The sequence below is a fragment of the Octopus sinensis genome, linkage group LG17 (assembly GCF_006345805.1).
Source record: "Octopus sinensis linkage group LG17, ASM634580v1, whole genome shotgun sequence".
Classification (NCBI taxonomy): Eukaryota; Metazoa; Mollusca; class Cephalopoda; order Octopoda; family Octopodidae; genus Octopus; species Octopus sinensis.
The window spans coordinates 1181349-1204908 of NC_043013.1; the positions used below are offsets into that span (position 1 = coordinate 1181349).

The following is a 23560-nucleotide window of genomic DNA, read 5'->3' on the forward strand; positions in this document are numbered from 1 at the left end:
TTTGTACAGGGGCCATTCATAAGACAAAAAGGAATAAACCAATGGGAAAAAGAAACAGAACAAGTCACGTAGGAAATGAAGCTTTAGTTGAAATTTTTCCTTGAGTAAAATCCATTGAGAATATAGTTAAAAGGTTTGAGCAAACAGAAAATACTCAGATCAAATTGTGATTAGATTCTATGTGAAATATCCCAAATTTTCATTAAGATTACAAGCTTCCATCATCATCATCATGTGATTGCAAGTTCAGTAACCCAGTGTAATGGGACTTGACCCTTTAACATTCAGGTTACTTTGTCTCAAATGTTTAATTATTTACATTGGTTTGAGTTAATCATGCATTCTCTGGCAACTTCAAGATTTCAATGATGTGATTGCTTATTTTCAAAATGACAATGTAGGAGAGGTGCAAGAGGCTGGATCTAGCTAGTTTGAACATGAAACAATACATAAGCTGGTTATAGCTAGTTTAAATGCAAACTGGTTAAACAACTTGCTTGATGATAATATGTAGTTAAAGATGGATTTCCCAGCATCAAAGTATGGACTCAAGCATTCCTACTGCTAAACACCGAATGCTATCAGCCCCCTTGGAAGCTTATACCCAATCAGTTAAAAACTCAAGCCAAGATCTTTTCTGTTAACTTGCCAAATAAAAAGCCTACTTTTTTGTGAAAGTCAGTTCTTTCTTTGGAGCAGTTTAATGGATGATTCGAAGTTCCAATCAGTTAATCTGATGAAAACGTAGAAACTTCCAGTATTTCTCCTTGCAAACTGAGCTTCTTAATCACAAAGCAATGCCTGTGTCGACAGTAGAGCAGAAAAAGAAGAAAAAAACTAAACACTTAAAAGAAACTTCATCCTAGGAAACTGTCTCAACAGAAAGGACATTTATCTTGAAGAAAACCCTCTTTTTATGTTAATCATCCATACACACATACATATGTATATGTAGGCATGAGCGTTTGAACAAATCGAAATACATTCATACACACACAGGGGTATATATGAATGTAAGCAAAAAGCATGCATTATAACAAAAAAAGTTAAAGTAATTTTTGCGGCCAATTTGCTGGATCTCTTAAAAATTCAAATGTGACACCAGTAAGACAAAAAAAATATGTAAGAAAGCAAAAACAAGTGATAAGAAATTCTAAATGAATAAATGATTGGGCTACTTACTTTCCAGGTGGCAACTCCTTCTTAGCCAAGTCAAACCTTACACGCTCACCAACATGACGGTAAATCTCAACAAGAGTACTAATAGCTGCTTCCCGAACCTGTGTAGTAAATGTAGAGACATGTAGTTGTCACTGTCACTTAGAAGCAAAGATTAACGATAAACTACAATTGTTTTCTGCAACAATTACAAATTAAGTATTCATTTATCAAAAATACATTCTCTTCCTTTCATCATCATCATTATTGTTTAACGTCCGTTTTCCATGCTGGCATGGGTTAGACGGTTCGACTGGGGTCTGGAAAGCCAGGAGGCTGCACCATGCCCCAATCTGATCTGGCAGTGTTTCTACAGCGGGGTGCCTCCTAACGCCAACCATTCCGAGAGTGTAGTTGGTGCTTTTAACATGCCACTAGAACAGGGGCCAGAGGAGCTGGCATCAACCATGATAAAATGATGCTTTTTACATGCCACCAGAAGCCAGTCAAAGCAGCACTGGCATCGGCCATGTTAGGATGGTCCTTTTTATACGCTACCGACAGGGGGGGGGGGGGGTCACAACTACAATTTCCATTTGATGTTGATGTACTAGACTCAATAAGTCTCCTCAAGCACGGCATGTTGCCCTACAACCCAAGGTACTTTTGAGTGGGCTGGTTACGTGACATGGGCTGTAGATTACAGCTGTGAGTTCACTTTATTTGCTGGGTCCTCTCAGTGACAGCATAGACCAGAGATCTCGGTCCCATCATTGCCTCTGCAAGGGCCCAACGCTCAAAGGTCATGCTTCACCACCTCATCGCATGTCTTCCGGGATCTCCCTCAACCTTTCCTTTTCTTAACGTTAAGAACTTCAAGTATGCAAAGACTATTTTGCAGTGAATCATGCAAAGGAAATGTTACACTTTAAAAACCAAGCAATGAGATTCTTTTAACTAATCTGCCACTAAGGACATCTGTCAGACTGACCAAAAAAGAAAAAGAAAAACTTAGTCTTTTAATCTTTAAATCTACCGTAAATCCTCGAATATAGTTCGCCCATGAGTATAATACGCAGGGGATTTTTAGGGGGCTCTACCTCTGAAAAACCTAAACCTTGTGTATAATACGCACCCCTTCTCTAACTTGAGTCAAGGAGGTCTATATAATGTGCTTGGTTTGTAAAACTGTATACAGTAACGTCCTTTATTATTATTGTATATATAACATAATGCAAATGTGTAGCTTTTTTGTGCAATCTGTTTGCAGAAAATAAAGAAATAACAGTAATAACAATAATACCGTTTAATAACTGTTGCTTATTGCAAGTTATGGATGATTCTTTTATGACTTCATTGCTTTCAGGCTTAGCTTAAGGTATTTTCATGTCCGGCATCAGAAAATATCTGAACAAACATTGCCACACAGCAAATAGAGTCTTGGACATTGCTTAGAAAATAATTTTCATTTTATCCTTGTATATAGTACGCACTAGGGATTTTGACATTTAAATTTTGGGGGGAAAATGCAGATTATACTCAAGGATTTACGGTATTTGATTAAGGCTGAAACATACAATTCAACAGAATTAATATGAATATTTATTTCTTTATTGTCTACAGGGGGCTAAACATAGAAGGGATAAACAAGGACAAATTGATGAAGATGATTACATTGACCTGAGTGCGTAACTGGTACTTATTTAATCGACCCCGAAAGGCAAAGTCAATCTCAGCAGAATTTGAAGTCAGAATGTAACAGCAGACGAAATACCGCTAAGCATTTCACCCGATGTGCTAACAATTCTACCAGCTTGCTGCCTTAACAATTAGTATGAATATTGTCTAAGAACAAATTTAGATTGGTACCTATCCTGTACTAGCTATACTATAGTGAAGTAGAACAAACTGTTTGTGATATATCAACACTGGAGAAAATAGCTTCCTAAAACCATAGCCATCTCAATTTTTGTACTAAAGCATAGTTAATTGAACAAATCAATCCCATTAACCCTCTCATTACTGTATTTCTGTTGAGATGCTCTGTGTTTCTTTCCATTACTTTAAATATAACAAAGAATTTAGTAAAATAACTTAGTTATCATCAAGCTAGTGTTAGGAACATAAATTGTGACTAAGGTTTGGTGGAAGATTTTAATTCAGAATTTTTGAAAACAAGACATTTGTACAACAGAGCCAGAGCTGGTTTCAGCTGAGTTGGTAACAAAAGGGTCAATGACTCACCTGAGCATTTTGATCTTCCAGCAATTTGATTATGGATGGTACTGCTTTATTCAATTGTAAACTGCGAGCACCATACCTGCAACAAGAGAAATATCTATTGTGAATACATGAAGAAAGTATAGTAAGACACACAATTGCAAAACATCATCTGACAAGGAAGACACCAACCTTCTTTACCTAATATATTATACTGAGAAAAAAATGACAGCCATTTAAATTAATAGTTTTTTTCTATCCCAAGCAAGCAATCTATTGTTCAAGTACTTCCAGTTTTGTCTTGTTAGAATTAACCTCTTATTATTTAACTTCAAGCTACAGAACCTTAATTAAGGCAACAAAAATTTTTCCTAACAATAACTGCCTTTTCCCTTTGAAAATTTAGTAGATCAACAACAGCCAGGAATACAGAGTCCAAAACTTGGGTAAGAGAAGACAGAACGGTAAAAGAGAAGGCTGGAAAATTGCAATCCATAGGAAACAAACAAGGGCAGCTAACTTTGCAGTGACTAAAGAGAAAGGCAAATTTGTAGAGGCAGTATTCCCAAATATAGAAACATTGACAGAATACAAACATGTAGGCCACACTATAAGTGTACAATATGATAGACATGATGTATTTAAATGAAATACCATATGTCAGACAAAATTATTCTACTGCCTTCAGTCAGTAATTAGCGATTATAGCTGATTATAATGGAATCAATTACATCTGGTGCTCATTTAACTATTACCTACTATGACAAACTAGCCATTGACATATCTTGTAATATTAATGTCAGGCCAAGTTCTCCCTCTTTGACAATCACTGTAGGTCTATACAAGCAAGCAAAAAAGTAAACAGCACTGCACATATGTAGAGCCATGACACTTCAAAAGTTACAACCAAACATACAAATATTGCAGTGCATATTTACAGGCTTTTGGTGTGGAATTCGAGTCATGAAACAAACTGTTGGCTCCAGTTTCAATTTTTAAATTTCTTTAAAAGAAACTGTGTGTTCGCATGTGCACGTGCGCACACTGCCTCAAGTGCTCTGACTGGAACCAGCTTCTTGTCATTTGTACTTAACCATACTTGTTGGTTTCATGTTTAAAAAAACTTCTCAGATCACAGTTGGCTATTGACGTAACATTTGAGCTTTGAATACAAGGTAAAACAGAGAAAAAGAATGGAACACTCACGTATTTATTGTATTTTGTAGGCAAACAAGGATGCCTTCTCGTACATGCCAGAGCTTGTGGGTAAAACATGATGTGATACGTTCAAAAACATACTGAAATGAAAGATAAACAAGTAGAAATTAGTAGAAACAATTATTTTTCCTGCAACATATACACAGGTGGTGCTCCAGCATGGCTGCCGTCCAATGACTGAAACAAGCAAAAGATAATCAAATGAGCAGGTGCAATTAAAATATAGTAAATGGAATGAATTTGTTACCATCCACATCAAATGAAGATATTTCTTGGGCAACCAGGCATAAAAAGTAAATAGAAGTTTGTGAATTGATAAAATGCATATACATTTATGATACAGGTATAAAGAACCACTGACATTATCCCACATAGAGAGGAAGATTAAGAGGAATTTATGAGGAAGACTCCTCAACACATCTGTAAGATTCATATCACACACAGAAAACAAAAACAAATTAAGGGGAGTGGAATTTGCACTCAAAAACTTGGGAGACTCAGACACCACATTTTAAATCCATAATAGATTATAACAGTTTTGCCAGGCAATACTGGCAATCTCTTTGAAAAACGCACACATCACAGTTGCACACCATTTAACCCTTAAACATTCAGATTACATTGTCAAATGTAATACTAATTTATTCACATCGTTTTAAATTAATCATGCTTTGAGATTTCAATGTGTTGGAGAGTATTGTAGTTCACTTGAAGCATTGTGTATTGTTTGTAAAGAATAAAATGTTTTGAATGACACCACAATGCACTATGATACAAACAAAGGACTATAAGAACTGTTGTAATTTAGTCATCCATGGTCTGATATGATATTTTGGAATAAAAATTCCTTCTTCAGATATCCCTAGGAATTGATGGAGTCGCTGCTATAATCGGTTTTCCAGTGGCTTTTCTGTTTGTTTTTTCTTCCAGAAACATCACAATTGAGGCCAATGAAAGAAATTTGAGTAATTTAAGAATTAAGGAAGCTAAAAAAAATCAAAACAAATCAAAATAGATGAACATCAATGGAATTTGTATCTTTGTGGTACCAGTGCCGGTGGCACGTGGCACATAAGAAAACCATCCGAACGTGGCCGTAGCCAGTACCGCATCGACTGGCCTCCGTGCTGTGGGCACGTAACAAGCACCATCCGATCGTGGCACCTGTGTCGGTGGCACATAAAAACACCATCCGAGCGTGGCCGTCTGCCAGCCTCGTCTGGCACCTGTGTCGGTGGCACATAAAAAACACCATCGGAGCGTGGCCGTCTGCCAGCCTCGTCTGGCACCTGTGTCGGTGGCACATAAAAACACCATCCGAGCGTGGCCGTCTGCCAGCCTCGTCTGGCACCTGCGTCGGTGGCACATAAAAACACCATCCGAGCGTGGCCGTCTGCCAGCCTCGTCTGGCACCTGTGTCGGTGGCACATAAAAAACACCATCGGAGCGTGGCCGTCTGCCAGCCTCGTCTGGCACCTGTGTCGGTGGCACATAAAAACACCATCCGAGCGTGGCCGTCTGCCAGCCTCGTCTGGCACCTGTGTCGGTGGCACATAAAAAACACCATCCGAGCGTGGCCGTTTGCCAGCCTCGTCTGGCACCTGTGTCGGTGGCACATAAAACCACCATCCGAGCGTGGCCGTCTGCCAGCCTCGTCTGGCACCTGTGTCGGTGGCACATAAAAACACCATCCGAGCGTGGCCGTCTGCCAGCCTCGTCTGGCACCTGTGTCGGTGGCACATAAAAAACACCATCCGAGCGTGGCCGTTTGCCAGCCTCGTCTGGCACCTGTGTCGGTGGCACATAAAATCACCCACTACACTCTCGGAGTGGTTGGCGTTAGGAAGGGCATCCAGCTGTAGAAACACTGCGTGTCGGTGGCACATAAAATCACCCACTACACTCTCGGAGTGGTTGGCGTTAGGAAGGGCATCCAGCTGTAGAAACACTGCCAGATCTGACTGGACTGGTGCAGCTTTCGGGCTCCCCAGACCCCAGTTGAACCGTCCAACCCATGCTAGCATGGAAAGCGGACGTTAAATGATGATGATGATGATGATACTCATACACAGACTAGGGCCTCAAATTAACAACAGGCTGGAGGTTGGTAATCAATATATTATTTAGCTACATTGGTCCAACCCATGCTGGCATGAAAAACAGATGTTAAACGATATTGATGATCTGGACGTGTGTAGGTTCATTTTTGATAACATGCTCATGCATTGTTTGTAACAAAAAAAAAAAAGAGGAAAAAAAGGAAGCTGCACATATAACACATAACTTAGAAGCAGAGCTACGGATGTGCCAGCACACACGAGACTGAGACATGGCTGACCTCATGCACTTCTCATGAGGAATTCTGGAAGGAGCTTCGTCAGACCACTGCTGAGATGCTTCCAGGAAAAAAAAACAAACAGAAAAGCCATTGGAAAACCAATTATAGCAGCGACTCCGTCAATTCCAAGGGATATCTGAAGAAGGAATTTTTATTCCGAAATATATCAGACCATGGGTGATTAAATTACAACAGTTCTTATAGTCCAATGTTTGTATTATAGTGCTTTGTTGTGTCATTCAAAACATTTTATTCTTTACATTCAATATGACTGTTTATATTTAAGAATGACATTGTAGGGTAGGTGTGAGAAGCCAAATCTAACCACTTTGACCATAAAAGAAGTAGAATATTTGTGCCAAATAAGGCTAGTTCAAATGCTAAAAGGTTAAACAGAATAAAAATACTTAGAAGACCAGTTGGACATGCAAGGAATATAGTCTGTTGCCATAACAAGTTCCACCTCACACAATCCTTGCCACTACATGTTTAACCACTCAGAAGCATCTCACTATAACAACACCATCTTAAAATTATTTGGACAGAGTGAAAAGAAAAAGAAAATAGCAGTACTGTCCAATAAATGTTCTGGGTCTATTGTGAAGGGATGCCTACGACCAGAGTGAAAAGCAGTGGAACTGCAATTATTGTGTTCTGATTAATTCACAACTCTGACCACCACCACCACCACCACCACCAGCCAAATCTCCCTAAAGTTATATCCAAACACCTTACAACAGGGACAGACACACATCAGATAATGCAATCCAGAGCATACTATACTTAACAAAAACAGATGGTCACAATTGGAGTGTCATTGATCATAGATCTACTTAATCATAATCATCTTGGTATACATGAACCTCATACACAGATTACCATAGAGCACCCTAATGAAGTACAATTTCTATCAATTCATGGTGATGATGGTGATAGAAACAAACCTATTCTGTAAAATACATAAAATTGAAGTGAAAAAATATATCACTTTTATCTATAAAATGATCTTATTTATTTCTTGTTTTTTAATGAGTCAGTTTAGTGCAGAGGTTCACTCATTCACAGCAATGTGTAAAACAAAATAATATTCGAGTTATTAGTTAAAAGTCCATGACTTTGCACACCCTGAAAAACTGGTGCTGAGTGGGATGTCAAAGCTGTACATCAAGGCACCATTTTATCTAAATATTTGGCACTATCATTTGCAAACCTGTGAGAGAGGGCCTCTATATGGTTGTTCAACCTGCTAGAAGTTGCAACCAGATTTCCCTTGAATCACACCAGCTTAAAAGATGGATATGGTGGAGACCCTACTCTGGACTAGACTACATTTTGAGAGAGAGAGAGATTGCTGGAAAGCCTTTATGGTTGATATGGGGTCTCATCAACATGGCTGACCTGCACCTTTTTCTAGTAAAACCTGTCTAATCTCCATTTGATATTGTGTAAATTAAGCCTATTTTTTAACACAGAAAATACATTGATGGTGGTGGTTGTTTAAGCCACTTTAGCCGGATTAAGCAGATTTATGATCAAAGGAATTCTAACCATGATGGTCTTTTAAGTATTGTATGTTTTTGTGGTAGTGATGGAGAGGAAAGGTCATAGGACATATCAATTGGTTCCCCTTTTTTGTTTTTTTTTTCTATTTATTTATTTCTCAGGAATAGATATTAAATTCTGAATAATTCAGTGTAATTCCCCAAAAAATAATTGACCATGGGAGGTACACAATAAGCACTGGGATATCTACAGTTGCTCCATTAATAATGGAGAACTGAATAAGATTACGTTAAAACTAGATGCATTAAAATATCAAGAAAGAATGAGATGGATGCCCTGCTTTATTAAGGTTTCTACAGCTGGATGGGTTTCCTGATGCCAACCACTCTGAAAGTGTAGTGAGAGTTATTTATGTGCCACTGGCATGGATGCCATTGATCTGACACTGGCATCAACTGCAGCTACAGCTTCACTTGGCTTAACTGATCTACACAAGCATGGTACATCACCAAGAACAAAAATTATACTTTCGTATAAGAATGAAAGATTTAAAATGAAAAGGGTTCTTTGGATCTTACCTGTGGGGATGATGCCGGCATCATCAGTTTCAACAGCAATTTTTGAGCTTGATCGCGAACCTGTTGAAATAAATTCATTCAGATTTATAGTAACAGATAATTACAAACAGAATACAAAGTTAAAAGTGGTGGGGGGCTGATTGTTTAACCCTTTCATTACTGTATTTATTTTGAGATGTTATGTGTTTCTTTCAATTACTTGAAATATAACAAAGAATTTAGTAAAGTAATTTAGTTACCATTCAGCTAGTGTTAGGAACATAAATAGTGATTAAGGTTTGGTGGAAGATTTTAATTCAAAACTTATGAAAACCAGACATTTGTAGTCAGAGTCAGTTTCAGCCGGATTGGTAACAAAAGGGTTAAAAAGATAAGGCTATTTAATGCATTCAAAGAACTGACCCTATTGGTTTTGAGAGAAGGTATTATTCAGTTTTAATTTCTGTATCAAGACCACAAACAGGTTTTATAATATTGGCTTTAAATTTTGGTACAAGGCCAGCAATTTTTGGGGAAGGGGTTAAGTCAACTGTCTGAGAGGATGAAGGCAAAGTCGACCTCAGCAGAATTTGAACTCAGAATGTGAAGATGGACGAAATGCAGTTAAGCATTTTGTCCAGCATGCTAATGATTCCGCCAGCTCACCACCCTAGCTCTTCTAATATTAACTACTGGTTGTAAGGACATCGTAGCACAAAAATAGATGCATTAACAACTTATGCACAAAATGCTAACAACAAAACTACTACATTACAACCAGTTTAACAAAAAAAAAAAAAAGTTATCTTTATTGACGCTAGCTTGGATAGCTTACAAGTCTGCAGAATAACATTTCTCAGTGGAGTTTTTTTTTTTTTTTCTATCTCATCATCTGTATTTTTCCATCTTGATTATATCTCTACCTTGATAACTAATGATATTAGCATGAAATATTCCTGGCAAAAGATGGTCATTTCTACTGTGCCTTCTTTGGATTTCTGCCAATCAAAGAAATCTATAGCCACAACACTTCTGTTAACTCCTCTGTTCCTTCCAGTCAATAACAAATAATTTTGAGCTGCTTCCAAAGATTGTGAAAGATCAATCAGAGACAGCAGAAGCAAGACTTCTTTAAATAACATTATATCTTTCACAGCCTTTAACAAGATATCAAGTTGTTCTGCAGTTTTCTATCTTTTAGTTTTAAACAACAAACATTTTTTGATCTGACATGTGCTAATCCCAGAAGTAGAACACATAAAGTGCAGGAAAGGAAAAAAGAGAAAACACGCTATTTATTAATCATGAACATTCCTTTCCAAAATATTTTCACACATCACAAGACTTTGTCCAAATCCCTGCACCAGAATGAACTGCACAAAAAGAAACTCAAGGGTCATACAGTGATGTTAAAAGCAAATATTAAGGTCCTTACCCAAAATCAGAGACAGTCCGTCTACCCAATTTTTGTTTGACCCAAGGCAAAAGTAGAACACAATGAGCTGCACAATGCAGTTAACCCCAGACCCATGGAATTGTGAAGTGAACATGTTAACGACAGTCAGGTCTTTTTCTCTTATACTACAACAAGCAACGGTCCAAAGGACACACAGTTTTACCACTTGTTTTCTTGTGACTGAGTTCACACTCACACTACCTCATAATTCTATCTCAAAAATGAATTATAAGTCATGAATACCACAACACTACAAATTCTGCTGAAGTCGTTATAGAAATGAAGGTTGTTGTTTGTTTTGTTTCTTTATTTACTTTGACTCTTCTTATTCATCGTCATTATCCTTTAACATCCATTTTCCATGCTGGCATGGGTGGGATGGCTTGACAGGAACTGGCCAGGCGGAAGACTATACCAAACTCTACTCTGTCTGCTTTAGCATGGTTTTCACAGTTGGATGCCGTTCCAAATGCCAACAACTTTGCACTTTTATTGGCTTCAGTTATTGAAATACAATCATACTGCGACTCTGCCTTCAAGAGTTTAGTCAAGCATATCAAATACCAGCACATATTTCAGTCTGGTACAGGTTTCATTGATTTCTTCTTGCAGAACCACAAAGTTACAAGGCATTAAGGAATACACCAAACACAACAAGTCTTCAGAGAGACTTCTGCACAATTTTTGTCAACCAAATTCTACTCACAAGGTATTGATGATCAATCCAAGAAAATAGCTGTCAATGGTGCTGTACAACCCCAAAAATTATCACCCATGTCTGATCAATTTCGTTTCTGGAAAAAAATTTTTTTTTCTTTTTCTTTTTTTATTTATAGTTTACTACTTAGCAATTCAATTTTTTGTTTGTCCTTACTTTCTCTCTATGATATTACTTATCAAATCTGCACGACATCATGATTTGAAATCAGAATCAGGTTATCAATTTAAAAACTTCTCTGTTCTATGATGCGAATGTCATAAACTACATTTCAAAGACGGAGAGACACAGAAAGTGTATGAACATCAAGAAATTCTTAGAAATAAAACTTGTTACTCACTTGGTCTTTAGCATCCCCTAACCTGTCCACAACAGCAGGAAGGACTGGAAGGAAAAAGATAATTTTTAAATTATGTAGACACTTAAATAAACCAAACTAAAGCAACCAAGACAAATGAAATTAAAAAATACTGGATGACATTTTAGTCTGAAATTTGAAAATAGATTTTTGAAAGAAACGATAATTCTCAGAGTCGTGTGGAAATATATTAAAACGGAAAAAAAAAAAAAGAAAGAAAATTTGAAATAAATACTAAATATCATTACAGTACAGTTAGGAGGTCTTCTGTTTAGGTCATAAAATAGCCTCATATTTTAAAGGGAATTACACATCATCCTTCTGCATTGACTTTACTTGATAAACCTTTGCAAAGAGCTTTATTATAGAGGAAATAGACATTTTTTTTTGTTTATGGAAGAAGAAACTGAATTCTTCTCATCTGATCTCAATAAATGAAAGATTATTTGGCATGTTTGATGCCCTACACCACCATTGACAGTGCATTCTATTGCACAGATGTTACATCATCACAGACATACTTGCATGGATCAGACAGAATTCATTAAAGCACTTTTCCACAGCCAAATGCTCTTAGTCACTAACCCTAATGATGTGAAAATTCCTTCCTTTCTTGAGGAGGGATAAAAACATCCAGAAAATCTGTTTATGTTAAATAGTTTACAGCTAGTTGCCTTCCCAACAATCTGAAAGAGGATGGTACAAGAAACCATTCAATGAATTGGTTTCCACCAATTTACTCTTACTGGTAATGTGTCTCAGCTAAGAAATCAATAATCAATCCAGTACACCCATCAACAAACCACAGGTAAAATGAAACTTCTCAGAGACCCAATGATATATTCCTCATCTGACTAAGCCACAAATAGTTTTGAAAAATAGCAACACAGACAAGTGAATATTAAAAACAAAAATGGGCAAAACACCAAAAAGAAGAAAAAAAAGATGCAGGTGTGGGTATGTGGTTAAGAAGCTTGCTTCTTCACTGTGTGGTCTTGGGTTCAGCCACACTGTACAGATTCTTAGACGTGTGTTGTATTATAATTCCAGGCCAATTTAAGCCGTGTGAGTGGATTTCGTTGACAGAAAATGAAAGAGGCCTATCATGTGTGCGTGCGTGTGCGCGTGCACCCTTGTCTAGAGATCATGTATGTGATGGTTGTAAATGAGCATCATTGTCATACGATGGGAAGGGCATCCAGCTGTCTGCCTCAACAAATTCCACCTGACCCATGCAAGCATCGAAAAGTAGGTATTAACTGATGATGATGATGATAATGAATGCCCTAGGTTAACTGGTCAAACAAAGGTATGATGAAAAGCATTTCAACTAAGACTACCCTAACCTTTTGTATTATCCAATGTATCCATTATTAAACATGGTAGGGTGTGATTTGAGGGACAATTGGTTGCTATTTCTAACAGGTTGAGTAACTCGTGCAATCTCTTTTGTTAGGATATGTTATGATTTGATTTTCCTATGATAGCAAAGATAGGTTCAACAAGCCTATCTACTGTTTCATTTTATTGAATATATAAAAATTGAAGTCTAAATACATCTTCATTTCAAGATGATTTCAGACAAAAGTTAATATTTACATTCTTCAATTTTTACATCCATTTTTTAAAGATAAATTGAATTGCAGAGGGACTTTTTTGGGAAACTATATTTTATGATTGAACTTTGTTTGGTAAAGTTCATCAAAAACTTTAATTTAACATTAGAAAATAAAAAAAGAGTCAAGATTCTTAAAATCACCAAAATCAATAGTAACAAGAGTACTTAGAGAGCACAAACCTCCGCCAAGGCAACCTCAATGCCCTCTCAATAATTGGTCGGAGATAATTTTCAAAATGAGAATATCTGAAATAAACTGAACTGCTCTCGCAAATGAGAATACTAAAAATGAACCCGACTGCTCTCAAAAATTAAGTAAAAAAGCAAGAGAAATAATCCAGAATCCTTGTCCGGTACCAGATCGATCCCAAAATCTAATCAGTTCATGCCAAATATCCCTGAAAGTTTCATCTGAATCTATCCAGTGATTGTTGAGATATCTTGTCCAGGGACAAAGAGAAAGAGAAAGAAGGGGGAGGGGGAATGAAATAAAGCTAAAATAATATAAAAATAGTAATTGAGAACAAAGAGGGAAGGAAAGTTAAGTACATCAAGAATAAAGAAATGGATATGTGTTTGTCCCCCCAACATCGCTTGACAACCGATGCTGGTGTGCTTACGCCTCCGTAACTTAGCGGTTCGGCAAAAGAGACCGATAGAATAAGTATTAGGCTTACAAAGAATAAGTCCTGGGGTCGATTCCCTCGACTAAAGGCGGTGGCCTAGCATGGCTGCAGTCAAGTGACTTGAAACAAGTAAAAGAATAAAAGAGAATGAAAGAACACATTTTTTCAAATACACACACACACACACACACACACAGGTATGGAGATAATTTATTCTCAATCGCAGAATAATGCATGAACAGTTTGAATAGGATATTATCCTTATATTGCAAAAAATTTGTCAGCAGCCAGCCATGAGACTCAAACTTACATCTGTGATTACTGATCAAATGCTTTACCATTAAGCTAAACTACCCACTCACAAATTCTTCTTCAATTTTTGAACTTATAAACCTCTTCCTACAAAGCAAACTTTGTTTACATATATCACAATTTATGTGTGAGTCATCTAAGAGACCACAAATCAGGGAAAAGATAACTGTCAGTAGAGTGGGTATATTATCTGAAATGTATAGTATTAAATATCTATCACGATTGGTCTAACCGATCGGTTTCGCGTAAAAAATACAATGGAGTGTTAGATAAGCCGATTATATAAGTTTACACTCAGAGTTAGCCGATACGGAAGGGAATAGAATCAGTTTATTACCTAACACTCCATGGTATTCTTTACAGGAAACCGATTGGTAAGTAGCTTGCTCCCCAACCCCATGGTTCCGGGTTCAGTCCCACTGCATGGCACCTTGGGCAAGTGTCTTCTACTATAGCCTCGGGCCAACCAAAGCCTTGTGAGTGGATTTGCTAGACGGAAACTGAAAGAAGCCCGTCGTGTGTATATATATATATGTGTGTATATATATATATATATATATATATATATATGTTTGTGTGTATGTGCCTGTTGGTGTGTTTACATCTCCGTAACCTAATGGTTCATCAAAAGTACTAGACTTACAAAGAATAAGTCCTGGCATCGATTTGCTCAACTAAAGGCAGTGCTCCAGCATGGCTGCAGTCAAATGACTGAAACAAGTAAAACAATAAAAGAATATAATGTATATATATATATATTGAGTTAGTCATGGCCTGGGCCAATAAGGGCAGAAACCAATCTAAATTGTGTAACTTATGACAGGCTTCTTTCAGTTTCTGTCTACCAAATCCACTCACAAGGCTTTGGTCGGATGAAGTCCATAGTAGAAGACACTTGTCCAAGGTGCCACACAGTGGGACTGAACTCAGAACCATGAAGTTGGGAAGCAAGCTTCTTACCACACAGCCACATAGAATTTAGATGATTACTTCAATGTACTTACCAAAAAATTTTCAAAGTCTTTTAGAACAAAATTTAAAGAAGCTACTGATGTTGGAAAACTTTCAGGATATACAGGACATGTACTTCAATGTTTTAAGAAGTTTATTCTATTTTTCAGTACATTCTAAATATGAGGGTGAGTCAAAAAGTAATGGCATTTTGTTTAGGACAGGTAAAATTACCAACACAGGAACATGTATCATTCATCAAAATGAAGCTGCTCATCTGTGAATCACATCCCTACTTCTCAACATAGTCACTGTTTCTCTCAATAGCAATGTTTCACCTTCAAATGAGAGCATGTATCCCTGCCCCGTAAAATTCTGTTGACTGTTCTTCTTCACTACAGTTTTCACTTCCTCGTCTCTGGACTATCATCTCTTCAGCCCCATGAAAGAGGGTTTGAGAGGCAAACATTCCAGTGACGAGGAAGTGAAAACTGTAGTGAAGAAGTGGCTCAAAGAACAGTCAACAGAATTTTACAGGACAGGGATAAATGCTCTCATTCGAAGGAGGAACATTGCTATTGAGAGAAACGGTGACTATGTTGAGAAGTAGAGATGTGATGCACAGAGGACCAGCTTCATTTTGATGTATGATACATGTTCCTGTGTTGGTAATTTTACCTGTCCTAAACAAAATGGCATCACTTTTTCACTCACTCACCCTCATACTTTATTATATTACCATCCTCCTAATGTGAAAAAGACAGCAAAGCACTGAGTGCTTCCAATCTGTAACTGTTTACCGTGTGTTCCTGCATACAAGCTGAATTTTTCAGACTGAAATTTACAGCCAAAACAGTTGACTGGAGGACCAAAAAATTCCATGTGAAAGGTAGCAAAATTTGGGAAGATAGTGGCCATCTTTGAATGTTTACATTATAAACAACAACTTGTATGCTGGAAAATATGGGTCTCATAGAGGCAAAGTGGCTGAGTTCCTTTCGAGTGTTGGGCCAAATGGGGGTAAGGTGACTGAGTTCCTTTCAAGTGTTGGGCCTCACAGAGGCAATGACCAAGACCTGTGCTTGAGAAGAAGACCCATCAAGCCAAGCAAAACTGCAGTCATGGCAGATACTGGTGTCATGCAAATGGCACCCATACCAGTGACATGTAAACGCATAGATTACACTCTCAGAGTGGTTGGCATTAGGAAGGGCATGCAGCCATAGAAAACCATGCCAAATCAGACCCATGCCAGCATGGACAATGGTCGTTAAATGATGATGATGATGATGATGATGATGATGACTAGGCAAATATTGTTTTGATATTTGCATATACTATGATTTTAATTATGTAGATTTGTATTCTGATATTCCTAACCTTTACTTAGACACATGTCTATTGACTTGAGAGGTTTTCTTTTCCCCCCTTTCATTTTCATATTCGACAGTACATATTTTACATTATCAAGCTGTTAGATAAAGTGAAAGAATTTAAATAGCTGAAGTTAGTAATTAAAACAACAAATCTCATCTGGAAGTAAAACACTGAAATATGCTAAAAGGAATGATTAACAAATATCTTAGAAATGTAAAGAACTACAACATTGCAAATTATCTGACAACTTTTAAAAACTACATAATTGTTTATGTGTAATTACTTTCTATGGTTTTTACGAATACAACAGACCTAAACATTTCAAAGTAAATCAACTAATTAAAATGTGATATATTGTGCTAATTGATTACCGTCACAAAGACACACTACATTTAACACTCGAGTTATCAAGGGCATCTCATATTTTCTGTCTCCTATCAAATAAAGAAACATATTTAGCTTAATAAGTGTAATGGTTCACTTAATTGCCAATTAATTAATATCCAAATCATAGTTTAAATGCAATTCAGAATGCTAAAGAATCAAAGAATTTTTATTTTTATTTTACTGGACTTTTTCTTTTTCTAATAATTTACTTGAATAAATTATCCACTAAAACTGTACAAAATATTGAACAATCAACCAAATCCCAGTGTTGCAAAACCAATGTGTGAATACCAATAGATTTCAAGGTTAGGCAATGTTACTTATCTTTTATCTATTATTTTAGTCGTTTGACTGTGGCCAAGCTGGGGCACTGCCCTGAAGAATTTAATGGGGGGCGGAGAAAGAATGAACCTCAGTACTTCTTTTTTTTTTTTTTTAAAGCCGGATCTCTTTTTGACAAACCACTAAGTTACAGGGACATGAACAATCGCTGGCTGTCAAGCAATGGTGAGGGACAAACAGACATCACACAAACACACGGAGGCTTTCTTCAGTTTTCCCTCAACCAATTCTTTTTACAAGGCTTTGGTCGATCCAGGGCTATAGTATAAGACACTTACCCAAGGTGCTGTGCAGTGGAACTGAACCCAGAGCCATGTGGTTAGGAACCAAAATTTAATTTAAATACTGTTTCCATATTATATACTAAACAAGAGAGAAGGACAAAAAACTAGCTGCTAAGTAGCTTATATGGTTACATTAAAAGGCAAAGTTGGCATTTCAAAGAAGTAGATACAATCTTGTTACGTCTTCTGAAAACTGAAACCTATCCTTTCTTTTCAAAACCATATCAAATAATAAACAACAATTCACCAGGTATTATTCTAATTAAACAGTAATCATAGCTTTCTTCTCGGGTGGTTTTAATTTTGTTATTTTATTACCCGTAGCTACAAACTATAGCTCAAAATTCATCAAAATAAAGATCGGCAGAAGATAAATCCATTAAAAATGTCTTAAAAGAAATTGTCAAGATTACTTTCCACTTGATACATTCCAGAAAAGCCTAATCTAGTCTTTTTTTTTTTCTTTTTTCTGGAATACAAAAATGTTTTTAAAAAAAACTTACCTGTATTAACATAAGGTTTAAATTCTTCTCCCATTCGATCAACCATCAAACACAGCACTTCAAGACCATTCAAGGAAATCTATAAAATAACACATGGTTACATTTTAAATCAACAAGTCAATTAGAATAGCTTATCAATATTAATTTATTGAAATTATTTCGTATTATTTACAAATCTTAAATGTATCACTAATTTTCTTTAAGTTCCTACTAAAACAGTACTGGAGTTATTTGCCAAAGCAAAAAAATGAAATAAATGCAAGGAATTAGGAATGAGACATTTTATACTAAATATTATGGTTTCAAATTTTGGTACAAAGCCAGCAGATTTTGAGGGGAGGGGAAAGTTAATTACATAGACCCCCAGAAGTTCACTGGTAGTATTTTATCGAACCCAAAAGGGTGAAAGGTAAAGTCGATCTCAATAGAATTTGAATGCAGAACATAAAGAGAAACGTAAAGACAGATAGAATGCCGCTAAGCATTTTGTCCAACCCATGCCAGCATGGAAAACGGATGTTAAACAATGATGAGGATGATGATACTAACAGTTCTGCCAGCTCGCTCATACCAAATCTGAAATAATGGAAATAAATGCAGCATAGTGCAAGTACGGAGTGGTATGGTTAAGTGGTTGGGAAATTAATTTTCTAGTCATGTGGTTCCAGGCACAGTCCTGTTGCATCTCTACTATAGCCCAGGGCCAACAAAAGCCTTATGAATGCACTGGTTGATGACAAGTGAAAGAAGCCTGCTGTGTGTGTGTGTGTGTCTCTCTCTCTCTCTCTATCTTGACATTGTATGACAGTTGTAAAGAAATGCCACTGACAAATGGTGCCATTTGTTTATAATCTGTCTTGGAAAAGATTACCATTCTTGGAGACAGGTAACTCTAGAAAGATCTGCCTCAATGTGTGTGTGTGTGTGCATATTTCAACAGCTTATTTGATTCAGGGTATTTTTAATTAAATTGTTTAACCCCTTTCTGTTGTTGGCATATTTTTAATGGAACGTGCAAATATGCTTTACAAATAATTTCAAAAACAATCAAGAATCAGGATTTATGAAAATGGCTTTTTCGTGTGTTTGGGACCTATTAACAGTGTTCTTTGATAAAATTATGATTCTGTTTAAGTAAGAACTCTTTAAAATGGGAAGTTCTGCATCAGTGAACCAAAGGTGTCTTAGGTGCATCATCATTTTAACATCCATGATTTCATGCGTGCATAAGTCAGACAGAATTCACTGATGCAGATTTTTTACAGCTGCATGCCTTTCCAGTCACCAACCCTCACCTGTTGCCAAGCAAGGTAATTTATTTATATATATATATTCTTTTACTTATTTCAGTCATTTGACTGTGGCCATGCTAGAGCACTGCCTTTAGTTAAACAAATCGACTCCAAGACTTATTCTTTGTAAGTCTAGTATTTATTCTACCGGCCCCTTGCCAAACAGCCAAGTTATGGGGATGTAACCAACATCAGTTGTCAAGCGATGGTGGGGGGACAGACACACACATATATATATATATATATATACACACATACAAGCTTCTTCCAGTTTCAATCTACCAAATCCACTCATCAGGCTTTGGTCAGCTTGGGGCTATAGTAGAAGACACTCGCCCGAGGTGCCAGACAGTGGGACTGCACCTGGAACCATGTGGTTGGGAAGCAAACTTCTTACCAGACAGTCACCCCTGCATCACATTTTCATCTTTACTAGTAGTACACATAACTCTAAAACATAAATAGTACAACCTTGGAATGAATTGTGGGGAGGGAGTATATTCCAATATCACAACATCAATATTAAGCAGATTGCATAGCTTCAAGGTTCTCATCAGTTTGCTTAATCTGTTGTTGTAATACTAAGACTATGTTATCTTTATAGCTTCCACAACATGTTTTAAACATACATGTCATTCAGTGCGTATCATCATCATCATTTAACGTCCGTTTTCCATGCTGGCATGGGTTGGACGGTTTGGCTGGGGTCTGGGAAGCCAGGAGGCTGCACCATGCTCCAATCTGATCTGGCAGTGTTTCTACAGCCAGATGCCCTTCCTAATGCCAACCACTCCAAGAATGTAGTGGGTGCTTTTTATGTGCCACCAGCACAGGGGCCAGAGGAGGGTGGCAATGACCATGATCAGTTGGTGCTTTTTATGTGCCACTGGCACGGAAGCCAGTCAAGGTGGTGCTGGCATCAGCCACGTTCGGATGGTGCTTTATACAGGTCACCGGCACAGGGATCACAACTACAATTTCCATTTGATTTTGATGTACTTGATGCAAGGTACTTTTGAGTGGGCTGGTTATGCAAATTTCGTAATTATCAAACTAACAGAAATACATAAATTAGTCGCATCTCTGTGAATTAAAATGCGTTTTCTCTTATAGTTCTATACCAATTGTTGGTAACATTGCAGTGGATTAAACAAACTCCAGCAAGAACTCTTAAAACACCGAAACTAATTAGTTTGGTACACACAGTGCTACACAGGACTTGTATAGTGTTCAGATTTCATTCCACAAACAAGATTATTTTATATTCGTAAATATATTTCAGTAGAACAAATGGTTTTCATTTTGGCCTATCGGTAAAGAAACTGCTGAGTTGTATAGCTCAAAGAGATGAGATAACGTACAGCTCATACTTTCATCAGATTAAAATATATATTATACATACATTATATATATAATCTTACATACACACTGAATTAAATTTGGAAAATTTAGTGAATGTTGTAGAGAATTTCATTACCGGGGACTAAAGATGTGTGTGTTACTCATTCACTTAACATATGGAAAACAGCAATGAGTGATTAAATCACAATAATAGAAGGTCTTTTAGTGCTGAATATATTTTACCTTCAGAAAAAAAATGTCAGTGTTAAGGCCTAAGGAATCTACTTGAGAGTTATTTATAGATTTCTTCATGAAGAAACTTTATGCAACAGAGGTTATTGAGGTAAGATTTGATGACTGCCATTTGCCAAGCATCCTTTATAATATAAACATACATTAACCCTTTCTCCCTGTTAGCTTGGGCTGGATGCAAAAACACTAGCATTCTTATAAGTGTTGGCCATCAACAACAGGGTAAAATGCATTGATGCAGTTAGCAATGTACATGTGGAGGGCAGTAACTCCAAATGCAAATTCTGATGACCTGTCCAACCCATGCTAGCATGGAAAGCAGACATAAAATGATGAAGGTGAGTCTGATGATGATTTACTCTTGGGAAAGTCGTCTTTGTCGGTTTTATTTATATTTAAAAAAGAATAAATAAATAAAAACTTGATGTGTGGTTTCTAACTGGCACTATAAACTGAAAAAACTGCAGAATTCATAAACCTGTTGAGAATTGATTATAGATATTTGTTTGTGTGCAAAAGAAAGTTCATCTCTTCTTGTTTAAAGGTCTCAGACCATCTGCTTCCATGAGTAGATGACAAACGACTGGCTTAGATTCAACCAATTCGAGCTGACAGACAATAAAAGCTGCAGCTTGTAACGCCAGGTGAAATCCAGTTGCAATCAGGTGACTGGGGGGGGGGGACACTGTGGAGACTGATATTTATTTTGTTACAGTGAATGTCAAATCATTTTCCTCGATTATAAATACAAGCACAGGAACCAATTGACAGGACCGTATCAGGATAATTACCCACAGAGGACAACCTCACCCTGACGACAACTACCCCCCACTTTGTTAATTAACCCCCACTTGGTTAATTACCCCTCTCTAATATATTAAGTTTTAAATCATCATCTGTTGTGCTGGGGGGGGGGTATTGTCCATGGGGGGTAAATGTCCTAGACTCAACAGGACCCAGATACTTTTACCACAGCCATTGTAAGAGAAGGTAAGTATCTTATTAAACAAGGAGGTAAAGCAGAAAGCCATACAATTCCAAAAGTTTTAAGGGTTATAATGTTATGTATCCAGTGTCTTAGTCAATAACAGTTACCAGTAAATGGTAAAACTAACAAAATAGGAACCTGAGAAAGTTGTTGTCTTTAATCCTGGCTACACACACACACACTTGACTTGAAATAATACAGTAGTCAATAACTCTTTAATTGAAGACCACTGATACAGGTGCAACACTTGTTACCTGACAGATTCCCCAAAGGACCATTGATTTGTCAACATATCACAGTATTCCAACTCCTTGATTTCTGGCTATTACTACTTTTCAGATACAAGCTAACAAACAAGCCTTACATACTCCCTTCACCTACCAATAAAAACAATTTTTAAAAAAAACAACAGGCACAGGCATGGGTATGTGCTAAGAAGCTTGATTCCCAACCACCTGGTTCCGGGTTCAGTCCCACTGCATGGCACTTTGGGCAAGTGTCTTCTACTATAGCTTCGGGCCAACCAAAGCCTTCTGAGTGGATTTGGTAGATGAAAACTGGAAGAAGCCAGTTATATATATATATTTTATATATATATATATATGTTAGAAGTATTGGGGGTGATGTACAGATTTAATACATTTGAAAGAAAAAAGGTGTTCAGAATGCTGGATGGTTGTAAAAAAAGTAAAAGTAGTAAAAATATATTTTATATATATATGTTGATATATGTGGTCGTGTATATATGTATGTATGCATATATGTGTGGTTCTATATGTGGGTATGCATGTGTATGTGTATATATGTGTGCGTACATATATATGTTCATATGTGTGTGTGTGTGTGTACATGTATGTATGTATGTGCATGTATATTTGTATATGTATGTGTGGGGGTGTGTTTATATATGTATGTGTGTGTGTGTTTGTACACATATTGACATGTGTTTAGGTGTATATATATATCAAACATTGAATGGTCAACCACCTGTTCTTTTAGAAACCTAAGGGAGTGCCAAGTGAAGAATGGACACATTTTCTTTATATTTTTATTTTCCTTTTTTTTCCCTTTCTTTCTCATTTTCAAGAACACACAGTACATGTATGTATGAATGTTTATGAAAATGTACACACACAATAGGTTCTTCCATATGTGTATATATATCTGAGTGTATATATATATATATATCACTGTGATCACCAGGCTATCAGATGTTGCTACACATCGCTGGTCACAATGCGCTTCGCATTGCTTTAGCCTTCAAATGATGCCACCCCGCTGGCTAAGCGAGCAAGCCAACAGAAGAAAGAGTGAGAGGAGCCTCGTGGAGCTTTAGGTATTTTCGCTCAATAAACACTCACAATGCCCGGTCTGGGAATCGAAACCGCAATCCTACGACCGCGAGTCCGCTGCCCTAACCACTGGGCCATTGCGCCTCCACACACACACACACATATATATATATATATATATATATATATATATATAATATATATATATATATATATATATATATATATATATATATATATATATATATATGTTTATATGTGGGGATATATGTGTGAGTGTACATAGCAACACTCCTACTATTGAAAAACAAACCCTCTTTTTCCTTCTCTCTTTCCATTTCTTACAAGGGTCATCCAAAAAATACAAAAAGACCCCAAAAAAAGAAAAAAGAGAAAAATACACAGTTCTAAAACACACACACCCATATTCTCTCTCTTTCACCTTCTCCATCCCTCTCTCTCCCTATCA

The 23560-nt window shown here is 36.9% G+C and overlaps 1 protein-coding gene across 17 annotated transcripts in view; it reads right to left on the bottom strand.

Annotated features, from left to right (window-relative positions):
• The window catches only part of LOC115220933 (CLIP-associating protein 1-B), a 202631-nt gene that overhangs the window by 132908 nt on the left and 46163 nt on the right, over positions 1 to 23560 (bottom strand). For all 17 annotated transcript variants that reach the window (XM_036510251.1, XM_036510248.1, XM_036510240.1 and 14 more), the window contains exons 3-8: positions 17927 to 18005; positions 11509 to 11552; positions 9016 to 9075; positions 4585 to 4676; positions 3403 to 3478; positions 1183 to 1280 (exon numbers count right to left, since the gene is read on the bottom strand). In XM_036510251.1, coding sequence (XP_036366144.1) covers positions 1183 to 1280; positions 3403 to 3478; positions 4585 to 4676; positions 9016 to 9075; positions 11509 to 11552; positions 17927 to 18005 — 449 coding nt within the window. The remainder of the gene's footprint in view (positions 1 to 1182; positions 1281 to 3402; positions 3479 to 4584; positions 4677 to 9015; positions 9076 to 11508; positions 11553 to 17926; positions 18006 to 23560) is intronic.